The sequence below is a fragment of the Mauremys reevesii genome, linkage group 6, assembly GCF_016161935.1.
Source record: "Mauremys reevesii isolate NIE-2019 linkage group 6, ASM1616193v1, whole genome shotgun sequence".
NCBI lineage: Eukaryota > Metazoa > Chordata > Testudines > Geoemydidae > Mauremys > Mauremys reevesii.
Genome location: NC_052628.1, coordinates 100,395,716 through 100,407,913, shown reverse-complemented (window position 1 = coordinate 100,407,913; position 12,198 = coordinate 100,395,716). Strand labels below are relative to the sequence as shown.

The 12,198-nt window shown below is 37.9% G+C and overlaps 1 protein-coding gene across 11 annotated transcripts in view; it reads left to right on the top strand.

Moving 5' to 3' along the window:
* The window catches only part of CNTLN (centlein), a 275,778-nt gene that overhangs the window by 135,582 nt on the left and 127,998 nt on the right, over window positions 1–12,198 (top strand). For 9 of the 11 annotated variants that reach the window (XM_039544616.1, XM_039544618.1, XM_039544621.1 and 6 more), the window contains 2 exons: window positions 4,733–4,854; window positions 8,291–8,419. In XM_039544616.1, the coding sequence (XP_039400550.1) occupies window positions 4,733–4,854; window positions 8,291–8,419 (251 nt within the window). The remainder of the gene's footprint in view (window positions 1–4,732; window positions 4,855–8,290; window positions 8,420–12,198) is intronic. The other 2 variants (XM_039544614.1, XM_039544620.1) reach the window with 1 other exon arrangement.

Sequence of the window (12,198 nt, the reverse complement as noted above, 5' to 3'; positions counted from 1 at the left end):
CCTCAAGTGCTGATATATTTCATAATGATCTGAAAAAGGGAGTGAACAGTGAGTGTAAACCAACAGGCAGGGAGACATTCCCTCACATATACTCTGTCAGAAGGCAGGGACCCTAGGGGATTGGTGTTTGGCTCAGTGAACGCATTCTTTTCCCCTCCCTGTGGCTGGCAAAGAAAATGTTGTAGAAGACGATTATAAGTCAGATACTACAGGACCAGTACAAGTAGTCTCCGTTCAGGAGATAGTGTTATCTGTTGGTAGATCTCCAGAGCAGGGATAAACAGAAACTCGGTCACAAATGCATTGTTGTTTATTTTCTTTTTCACCAGTTACACTGATGGTCAGAAAAATATGATTAGGCAAAACCCCAGTCATGCTTGTTGTTCTGGCACGGGCCCAACAGTATTGGTACTCAGAGTTCTGGGACCTTAAATAGAAGTCTTCTGACTTCTGTATATTTCCACTTGTGCTATTTGTCATGTCTTGCATTGAGCCGTGAAAGTGTATAACAAAACCATGTCCGCTTATGGGCATGGCACATTGCTTTCTATCTGGGTACATGTATTGCTCTCATGACTGTTGTACTTGAACACCTTTGTAGGAATAGATTCCAGCATCCTAGCAGCCATCCAACAAAGAAGTTACCATTAAAGAAACATAGTTTTTGCTCTTCCTCCTGAACATATCTGAGGAAGGTAGTGACATTCCCCTCTCTTAGAGGTACAGTATCACCAGTTTTTAGACTGGTTTCAGAGTAGCAGCTGTGTTAGTCTGTATCCGCAAAAAGAACAGGAGCGCTTGTGGCACCTTAGAGACTAACAAATTTATTTGAGCATAAGCTTTCGTGGGCTACAGCCCACTTCATCGGATGCATAGAATGGAACATATAGTGAGGATATATATACACACATACAGAGAACATGACAATTTCTGTTAATTTTTTAGACTAAATATTGATTGCTTGGAGATAAGGATGCAAGTTTGCCTGAGGATGCCACCAGAACCATATCTTAGGCCTTGTCAACACTTAAAATGGTGTGTGTGTGTGTGTGTGTGTGTGTGCGTGTGCACGCGCAGTTCTCAAGATGGAAAAGGGAATTCAAACTCTTTTCTTCTGCCCAAGATAGTGGAAGAAGGAAACAGTAGATATTATATATTTGGATCTTAGTAACGAATTTTATAATCTGAGTCTCAAAATTCATTTCAGTCTGCTTGCATAGGAAAATTATTAGGTTCACTCTTATTTAACATCTACAGTAATGATCTGATGGGGAGAGCAACATGGTAATGACATATGTAGAGTACATTAATTCATAGGTATTATAGACATCTGTTAGAACAAAGAAATAATACAAAGGGACATGGTGTTCCGGCTAGAAATGTGGGCAGAAGGTGATAAAATGAGATGTAACTTGGAAAAATGAAAGGTACTGTGGAGAAGGGAGGAGGGATGCTCTTATGATTAAGGCACTTGCTTGGAAATCAGGAGGAGATCTGGGCTCTGTTCTTGGCTGTGTCACAGACTCCCTGTTTGACCTCAGGCAAGTTACTTAATCTGTATGTTTAATGAGTTGTTCAGAAGCTTAATTCACAAATGTACTGTGAGATCCTCATATGGAATATGATGTAGCAGTGCAAAATATTTTTTTTATTAATCATTGGTATTATGCTGAAAGAAACTGTGGGGTGATAGGAGACAGGAATTAAGCTTGAAGTCTGATAAGGCAGCAAAAAAGGCCAAAAGCAATTTTGGGCTGTATATGCACAAGAACTGGAAAAGTAAAAATCTCACTCTATATGCCTGTGGGGGTGACTGTATCTGAAATATTGTCACTTCTTGGCACTTCATTACCAGAAGATAATGACAAATTGGAGTTGTGAAGAGCTGCACAAATAATCAGTAAGAACTGATTTATGAAGAAAGATTAAATGCCTGATTTTGCCATTCTTACTCACACTGCTGAGTACCGTAAGCAATGGGACTGCTTGTGGAGTAACTAAACTACTCAACCTGAGTAAGAGTGGCAGAATTAGGCCTTCAGGGGGGACTGTAACTGTACAACTATTAGAAGGGGAATTACTTATGTTGGTACTAGTATAACTAGGAGTAATGGGATAAAATTAAAAGTGGGAAAATGCAGACTGAGTATCAGGAAAAATGTTGACAGATTTATTATACTTTGAAATAGTCTCCCAGTGGATGCTGTGGAAACCCTATCTATCACTTGGCCCATTTAAATCCAAAGGGCATACAGAGCACTAGAAAATATACTGTAGAGAACAATCCTGCATTGGTAGGGAATAGAAAAGATGATTGAAAGGTATTTTTATCTCTAATTCCTATTGTTCTGTGGTAGAGGATTCTTTCAACTTTGTTCATTCCAGATTAAATGAAGATTTATGCCACATTAAAAAAAAAACCGATTGAAGAATTGCTTGATGACAGCAATTCCTGTAGGCTTTGCAGTTTGTCTAAAGTGGGCATTGTAAGCTGTGACTCCAAAGGACCTTACAAGCCCCACAAAGGTGGACTTTTTACTCTGACTTCCTCTTTTCTGTTTACTATTCTGAAATGAAGGTCCCTAATGTAGCTTTCCTGCCCCTCCCACTTGACCCCATAGCAGCAGCATGCCTGCTATTCTCTCATTATTGCCATCCTCTTCTGGGCCATGCAGAATTCAAAAGTCTGCAATGAGTCATTCATAATTTATGAAGCTGTGAGTCATTGGACAATGTGCACTTTGCAAAGGGTGCATTAGGCCATGGCAAAATATGCACCAGACTGCTATATGCATATAACAAATACATACTGTTTCAGAAGCCCACTGCCAAAGGCATCTCAAGGCCATTATTATATGTTTTTAGAAATTTTTAGGGCCAGATTCTCAAGGCCCCAAAGCTGCATAAAGGGTCTAGAAATAGGGAGGCTCTTGTCATCTGAGAATTACCCTAGCCATGCGGGAATACTCTGCTATTGTATAGCTGGGATATTTATTTACACCACCCGCATGCACTGGTATGCAGGGTTGTGCCAGGAGCATGAAAGAGTTGTCCGAATTGCTATTGCGTACTGGCATTCTGAGATGGCTAATATATTGTTGGGGCCTATTACCAGCTATGCTAGATTAGAGCAGCACTCAGGTCTGGGGCTGGCATAGTCCTGGGCTTGAGAATTGGGCACCTGCAGTTGGCTTCTTTACACTCCCCCATTCCCTGCACCCAGTAGACCCTGGGCACAGCAGAGAATCTGGATCTTAGTTAATAGTTTCCTGCGAAAAATGAGGCTTTGGGAATCCTACAGTCTGTACATTAATTACCGTTTTAGTATTAATATGATAACTTTAAGTATTTTGGTACATGAAACTTCAAAACCAGTGAAAGGCACTTTTACTCCTTCAGTACTTATAGAGGATTTTGACATTTGTAGGTTAATCTGTTTTGGTTGTTCATATTTTTGACACTTAAACTGGAAAATGTTTTAACAGGGAACAGTGAATTCTGGCTATCTCTAAGCCGGGTGGTGTGTCTTGCATCAGACATTCCTAGAAAAATTCTAACCCTAGATGCAGTGTGGCATCTGACGTCTCAGTTGGATTGTGTTTCCGTTTTGAGTACGTGTATTGAAAAATCAGGCTGCTGTTGGGAAGCTAGTTTCAGCATAAATATGGAGAGACTAACACTTCTCTATACTACTAGCCATGTTTTATTGTGAGATTTAATTTTTATTGTTCACAGCTCTAGGTGCTAGAATATCTCTTATTTATTGGCTCATACCGAAGGTATTCCCTGTTCTTAATCAGTACACATCTACTAATAATGTATTTTGATGATATTGATATGAAGGGGCAGGTGCTGCAGTCACTCTGCAAGCAGAATCCCATTGAATTAATTGGGAATTCACTGCATAGTAGAGCAGAAGAATTGAGACCAAATTTTACTACAAATTACTATTAGTTTAATTTTGTATTACACTGTAGGATTTAATTTGTTCCATTCTGTAAGGAGTCACTTAAATGCTCTTGTATTATATTTATACCTATGTTTATTGGGGATGCAATATTAAGGTGCGTAAAAATGTAATCCTGGAATATAAATCAATGCATACTCCTTCCCCCCCACCCCCTTCTGTAGAATGAACTGTGTTTTCCCACGTGATCACGGTCATATTAAAGCATAGGTCAATTTTTCCCCCTACTTTTCCTGCTTAATACTGTATAATAGGTCAGAGACTAAGTAATATGAGAAAAAATGTATATAATGGGTGAAATCCTGGCCTCCTTAAAGTCAATGGAGTTTTGCCATTGACTTTAATGGGGCCAGGATTTCACCCAATATATGTACAAAACATATGAATGCTGAGTAGCCCATAATATTAACAAATGTATTTTTGAGTAAAATACAATGGGGAAAATCCCTTTTCAGCCTATATATTTCCATGTGTACTAAATCAGTGCCTCTATGGGAAGAACATTAACAGCTTGGGTAGTAAATACTTGAAACTGTTTAAGCAGCATGAAAAATGATGAGATGCCGTATTTACTTGAAAATAGTCATGAGAAATAGCAAACCAATTATTTGAAACTAATTACTATGATTTTCAAACTTTCTGTTTAAATTTCTTAAGGTCATCAATTTGTGTAACAATTGGAATTTTAGCTTAGTCATGCTGTCAGTATGGAACTCTCCATTACATTTTACCAGACTCTTACTTTTTCTATTTGGTGTTATACAGACCCAAGAAAATGATGAGCTAAGAAAAGCCCATGAAAAACGCAAGGAAAGGTTGCAGATGTTACAGACCAACTACAGAGCAGTAAAAGAGCAATTAAAGCAGTGGGAAGAGGGCTATAGCAAGTAAGTTACATAGCTCATTGAAAACATTTCACCTAAATATTAAATCTGAATGAAGTTATTGTATAGGTGTTCTGAAAGTGAATTTGATTCAAATGAAGTTATGTGATGATCAAGTCTTTATCCTTTATTAAAACAGAACACATGACATACAATCCTATGATCAAATTTTAAGATTAAATCATAAAAGTAAAATGTCATGAATTGACATCTTTACTTACTTTGTTTAAGATCTCATTTTAAGCTTGACTGCTGGACAAAGGTCTGATAGGGTTGCTTATTATGCTTATCTAATTCCCCATGGGATTAATTTGTGGAATGTATGTTTTTCAATTTCTATAATGGAACAATTGTTTTTTATGTTACAATCTATATTTACAAATATATTTATTAAATAATATACAAATAATAATTCCTCAATGAAACACTGAAAAATTCAAATATTAAAAAAGGATATTAGAATTGACTTTAGTTATTGTAAGGGGGAAAAACAGCATATGCCTCAAAAAGCAGAATATTCACCTTTGCCAAACAACTCTAAAGATATTATTTCTGGTCATTCTCAAAACAAATTGTTGATCATATTATAATTGTAAATCAAACTAAATAATGAGGAATATTAAAACTCTGGCAAGTACAAGTTTTTAAATGTTTGAAAATCCCACCATAATTGGCAAAAATTCTCATTCTAAAATCTGAAAATTAGCCTAAAATCTTGTGTGTTAATTTAGGGACATCTGGGACTATTGATATATTACAGTATTTCAGTTTTAGAAATTTTAAGGGCTGAAGTATTTAGGCCCTGTTATAGGAAAACTTTTAAGCAGGCCTCATTGGGACTTAACTTGCTTAAAGTTCAGCATGTGCTTAAATGCTTTTCTGAAAAAGGATGTTTTCCATTATCAGGGCCTTGGTTTGCTCCTGTTAATCCAGATAATGTCTAATGAAAGATTCATGGTCAGATTCTCATTGACACTAGGATTTTATCTGCCCTGCAGTATAAGCCCAGGTTTAGTAGAACTTGAGTTAGTAGATCAAGGTTTGTTAACCTAGGCCTGGAGTGTTAGGGATTGTTGAAATCTGGGTCCCAAACTGGAGCTCCAACATATGCATTGCATTATGTGGGCTCGAGTCCAACCTCCCATATGCCAGGCTTCCTAGTGCCGTCCCGAAATGTGGTCTCTGTAGCCTTTTGTCCGTGGCATAACTTGACTTCTGGGAAAACTTGATTATCCACCAAACTTGGCTGTCAAGAAGACAAAGAAAGTTTACACTTGGGATTGTGGGATACTTTTGGCAGACTTTCAGAGCATAGTCCAGTGGGGCTGCATCTACACTGCAGATCAATATAACTTGAACCCTGGGTCCTGACTTCACTCAGGCATGGACCCTCCACCCCATGGGGCCCTGGAATCCTAGGTTAGTATTATTTGTGTGTAGACAGAAGGAGAGTTAGGCTTGAGCCTGAGTTCAAACCCTGGGGTTACACTGCTGTGTAGACATATCCTAAGGCTCCATTACACCTCTCTAATCAAGTAAAGAGGCCTTAAAATGTGTGTAAATAAAATTTACTCTCACTTTTAAGGCTGCTTTGTAGTGCCAGAGTGATATGAAGGGGTCTTAGTGTAAATGAGAATCAGGCATCAGGTATATCCCCAATTCATCTATCCCTACCCCACTTCAGTAGATTCCCACTCCTGCACAATACTCTAGCATTTCTAGGGAGACAGAGTATTTAAAATGTAAAAACTTATCAGGATGAAAATTTCTAAGATTTATGAAGTTATTCAGTACTTTTTCTCTGTGGGAGGAAGAAGCTTTGAAAGATCAAAACATAAATGACATTATATAGCTTTGTTTAAACTAAGATTGAGATGATTCATTTCTTTAGTAATAGCATGCAGAACTTTTAACCTCTAGGTGACTGTTTTAAATTCAGTCCAGGTTGCAGTGACTGAAACCTTTTGAATGGTAGCTGATGAAATGACATGATGGTCTATGCCCAGTAACTAATATACAGGTGTCTAAGAGACAACCTTGGTGACAGAATCAACAAGAGGTCAAGGACTGAAAGGATGCACACACTGAACTATTTTCATGTCCCTAGGTAAAGAAATTTAATTTCAGTTTTGATGTACACTGGGGCAGTCAGAGGAATGGTCCATTCACTGTTGTATATATGGCCAATGGATATACTTCGGTTTCAGTTGTGGTCAGGGTAGCATCTTTCACCAGTACCAACTTCCTGTTTAATAAATAAATGAAGCCCGCTGTTGGCTGAGTGGGAACATATTCAGGATACCCAGGTTTCAGTGCAACCTTAGAATTCTTGGCTACAAGTTATATTGCTTCTATAGCAACTCCTATCAGCTGATTTATAGAGAAGAGTACTGGATGAAGCTCCATGACTTGTCCTCCTGAATGGAGTTTATAAATGGTGTCTATAAAGTAAAGGCATGGCAATGGCCAAGATATAACTGTAGAAATTTAAAGTGGGTTAAAAATTAAGAAAGTCACACATTAAACCATTATTTGTTATCGCAAGGAACACAAACCACTCCTGACATTTAAATTGTGTTAGGAACAACTCAAAATCAAGCCCTTATGCAATTTCTGTTTCTCTGTAAAAGGTAGAGGCCTGATGCACCTTTGATTCCTCAAGAACCTGCTGTTTGGATGGCAGCTGATGGGGTCCAATTCTCTTGTCAGTTGCACAATCAACTTCCATTGATATCAGTGACTGCAGGGATGGTGGGGGCTTCCACTCTTTTGTAGGTTATTCTTGCCTTGATAAGAATTTGGCACACAGTGAGAATGAAAAGAATTTCCGGCAGGAATAGTTTTATTTAATTGTTCTCCCTGGCATCATCGTTAATTCACAGTAAGGGCATTTAAGTGAAATAGAAGTTTTGAAATCTTTTCTTTTCTTTTCTTTTCTTTCCTGTGTTTCCCCTAAATTCAGCATCTCTCTTTCTCACACATGCTTTATCAACAAGAATGGGCTATCATCTTTCTCTAAGACTGGATACTTGTGCCACTTACAGATTGATTGACAGGAAGTGCTAGAGAACTGGTGGCTCATAACCTTTCTTGGAGACTGTGTACAACATTGTCACCTTGTACTTTCTGTTGACTGACTGAATGAGAGAGACACTATGATCTGCCACACATCAGTTCAGAGCATGCTGCCATACCAACAGGCTATCTTTCGGAAGCTATTTAATTGGAACTTTAATTTTGATACATCAGATTTTAGGAGTCTTATCCAATAAAATTGAATTCAGCATACAAGAAGTACATCCACTTGATGTAGCAATTTCAAGTGTGTGTGTGTGTGTGTGTGTGTGTGAGAGAGAGAGAGCGTCACCTTTTTTTCTTGTCAGTTTTAAAATGTTAAAATAAATGTTTATTTAAAACAAAAAATCTTTTCATTTATTAGCAGAACTGAAAACATTAAAAGCAAACACCAGCGTGCAGATCCCCACCAGCTTCGCCAAGAAGATTCTGATGCTGTCTGGAACGAGCTGGCATATTTCAAAAGGGAGCACAAAAAGCTATTGATTGAAAAGTGAGTTTCCTTTTTAAATGATATATACACGGAGAAGCGTGCTTGTTTTCTGAAGCTTTTTCTCTTTGCGCCACACAGAGGAATTCCTTACAAAATTCCAAGATTAAACCATTATCTTCTACCAGAAACAAAAAGGGGAAAAAAACATCAGGTTTTTTTCTTAAATCAGTGACAAGTTACAAGTTTGCTAGCACTAACAGAAACTGTATTACATGATCTAGGGATTGTGTTAATTAATGTGGCTCTCATCTGTTCGAGATGTCGCTCTTCATTAGCCTGTATTTTATACACTGCCGTGCTTCATTTTTGGAATGAGGTGGTGAGGGGATAACCTAGCCAGCCATCCTTGTTTGATCTCCTTGATACATACGCAGTGCAGAATGCCTCTGCTCTCTTGGTTCCCTGCCCTGTCCTACTAATCCCAGCTGAGCTCATTATGGTGTAGCCTTGCTGCTACTCTTGGAGCCAGAGCTGTCCAAGCTAATTACTGGTAGCAGCAGAGCTGCCTGTTAAGGGTCTGGTGTGGATCTGCTAACACAGTCCTTGGTAGTGACCTGCAAAAAGCACGAGGGAGTTGCTCTCTTTCTTGCTGTGCACTGCCTGTCCTTTGGGTTTAGTGCTGATCCCTTCACACAGCTCTTTTAGCTGCAATAAGTGTAAAACTTGGTGAAGGAAACTCTTACTTTAGAAAACATTCAGTTTGCTTCTTTGATCTCAAAATTCATAGACTATTATACTCAGCCTGGCAAAGTAAGAAAACTTCCTTTTATACTAGACAAAAGGAAGTTAGTACAACATAATTAGCCTTTTCATGCTATTGAACAATTTATTTAAGTCAAGTTGATCGTGTTGTTTAACAATCAAGATACATAAGGAACTTTTATTCAAACTTTGAGTAGGCTTTTGTTTGTCAGTATGACAACATTAATGAAAATTATTCTCCCATTTTGCCTCCATATATATGCACTCAATGGAGCTTACCATAAAGGCTAAATTAATAAGTCACAGCTTTTAAAATTCTCTATCATAGGTAGGTGAGTCCACGTACAAGTGCATGTGTTCAGCTCATACATCCTACATACAGTATTGCCAGTAGAAGTACTGCATGAAACTTTGTATTGTTAATTTTTACTGCCTACCCTGGTGAAATCATTCTTGTCACCTCAGCATTTTATCTTTTCATCTTATTTCCTAGTTCTATTTAGCTATTTATATCATGGCCGTCACTGTGCCTGTTTATTTTATTTATTTTGATCTTTATGCACATCCACTAGAAAGGAGCACCTATCCCTTATTCTAGGTGCTTTCTGACAGTTAGAGATGCAACTATATAATTGCTCTTGTAATTTTCCTTCAACCACTAATCACCATATCCACCACAGCCAAAAATAACCTACTAGCCAAAACATATTACAAATCTTCTACCAAAGCCCTGGTGTTGATAGGAAAAACAAATGGCTCATGCCCCGTGCATGCCCTGGAAGTGAATAAACTTGGACTATTTCAGATCAGGGGAGTGAGTTCTAAAGCTGAGGGGCGTTCATGGGGAATGCCCTGTCAGCTACATTCTCTCTCTTATATCATTCAAGTTCCAGGTCTGGTGCCTCCACTGACCACACCTGTGGCAAAATAGCATAGAGAATTGGCCTCATTTCTGTTTAGGATTTATAGGTCAAAACCAACAGCTTAAATTCTGCTGGATACTGACAGATAGCTAGTGTGCTGCTCTGGTCTCTGGAGAGTATGTGGTCCAGAGGAGGTTGGGAGTGAGTTCCCTTGAAGAGGTTTGTTGTGATTTACTGCTGATTTCGAAGGCTAGTTTTTTGTTAGTCAGTTAAAGAGTAAACAAAAATACTTCCTACTTTCTGCGTGTCATACTAAGGTTCTTATTCAGTGTTGGTTCTGATTTCATTCAACTGTACTCAAGCAAGTATGCCTAAATAAGGTATTCAAGATGGGGTCTTGTATAATTTTGTAATTCTGCCTGGGGTAGAGACTCATTTGCAGATTCAGATTTCTCTTGTAGCAGCTGGATAAAGAATTTATGTACATGCAGAGGTGCACCAATTATCTAAATTGATGTAGTTAAACTAGTGCAAAAGGTTGTATGGTCACATTAATTGACCGAATTTATCAAATTAGCTTAAATTGATTAGGAACAGATCTAAGGTAAACCTAAGTAAGCCACTCTTAAGTTCAAGTAAGAGTGTCTATGTAGGGTTTTTCCATTTGCTTAACTAAACTGGTTTAAAAAATGTTCTACTTTGGGAAATCCTTCAGTGGAGGAACAAATGACAGAACAGGCTTCAATCTTGTATGAAGGCCTATAAATACCAAATGCCACTCTGCAATAATCCCACAAAAGGGTGTACAGGCCTGATAAATCTCCTGCAGCATGATCCATGCCCTAAAAGTAAGACAACAGTCATGTTAGGATATGATAGGAAGTCACATATCACTGAAGTCAGGAAGGTAGCTTCTTTCTTAAGTTTCCTCCTTATCAGAGTCAGTATATGATGATTCCATTGACTGTAATGGGTGTTGCTGAATTTTCATCTCATTTGAAAACTGGGCATTTATTCATGCCAACTAGTAAGCACTTAGCAGCTGAATTTTAGGCACCTTTTTTTTAAAGTCTTGGTCAAAGTGTTTTTGACCAAGGGTTTGTTTTTTTTCTGGATTTATGAGGTGCAGAATACTTGAGGTAGAGAATGTTGATCACTATTGAATCTATATGTTGATCTCTTATAAAGCCATCTCTAAAGCTGAGGTGGATTATGAATGTTTTCATTTTTCTTCCTGAAATCTATTATACTAACATACTTTCCTTGGTAACACAAACTATTCTGAGACAATTTTACAGATGCAATATTTGTTGTCCTAATCCTATAAAACAAGACATACATTGTTTCTGCGTGCTTGTTAATCCAGTATTTGGCCTGTTGTTCCATGTATTTATTGTTATACATGCATTAGTTGTAAGAATATATCATGGCCGTCACTGTGCCTGCAGGATGCATGGTTTATTCTGCATTTTGTAAAGAATAGTGTATGTTTATTGTGCTGTCTACATACTTATTATTAGTAATGGAGTAGGTTTTCAAAGACGCTGCCTGTAAGGGCCATTGAACTTAATAGGAATTATAGACATAAGTGCTATTTGTGCCTTTGAATGTCTATTCCAACATTAATTACAGTCTATTACTAGATTTTACAGTTAGTAAAATCAATAATCATGGGACCTGCCCTGTTGGTTCAGGTTCTCTATGCATGTATTTCTCCAATAATGAATATCTCCTTCTTAACCCTTTTCCATTGGAGGGGTGGGGACTCTTGCACTGTTACTGTAACTGGCCTCTATCCTAACAGGATGAAAGAAGAATTCTCAGTGTATACAGAAAATATTTTCATTGACAATTTTATTTGTTTTTTTTCTCTGTCATTTTCAAAAAACATTATTTACTTTCTTCCAAGATACAGTACATTATTTCAGACATCAGATTGTGTATCAGATGTGGATGGAGAGCCACATTTTACAATTCATGCTTTATAAAACCTCTTCCTTTCCATCCTCCGGGATGAAAAAATTGCATTGGTCCAAGATCTGAGACTTACTGTATTGAGACCTGGATCAGTATCAAAAAAAGCACCATTAGTCCAATTGAACTATGACAGGTTTTATGTCTGATATCCTGTAAACTACCAAGGCTAGAAACAAATGCACCTTGTCCTTGAAAAGCTAGGAGGGTGCTAACCTCTTTTCAGAACTGAAGGGACAG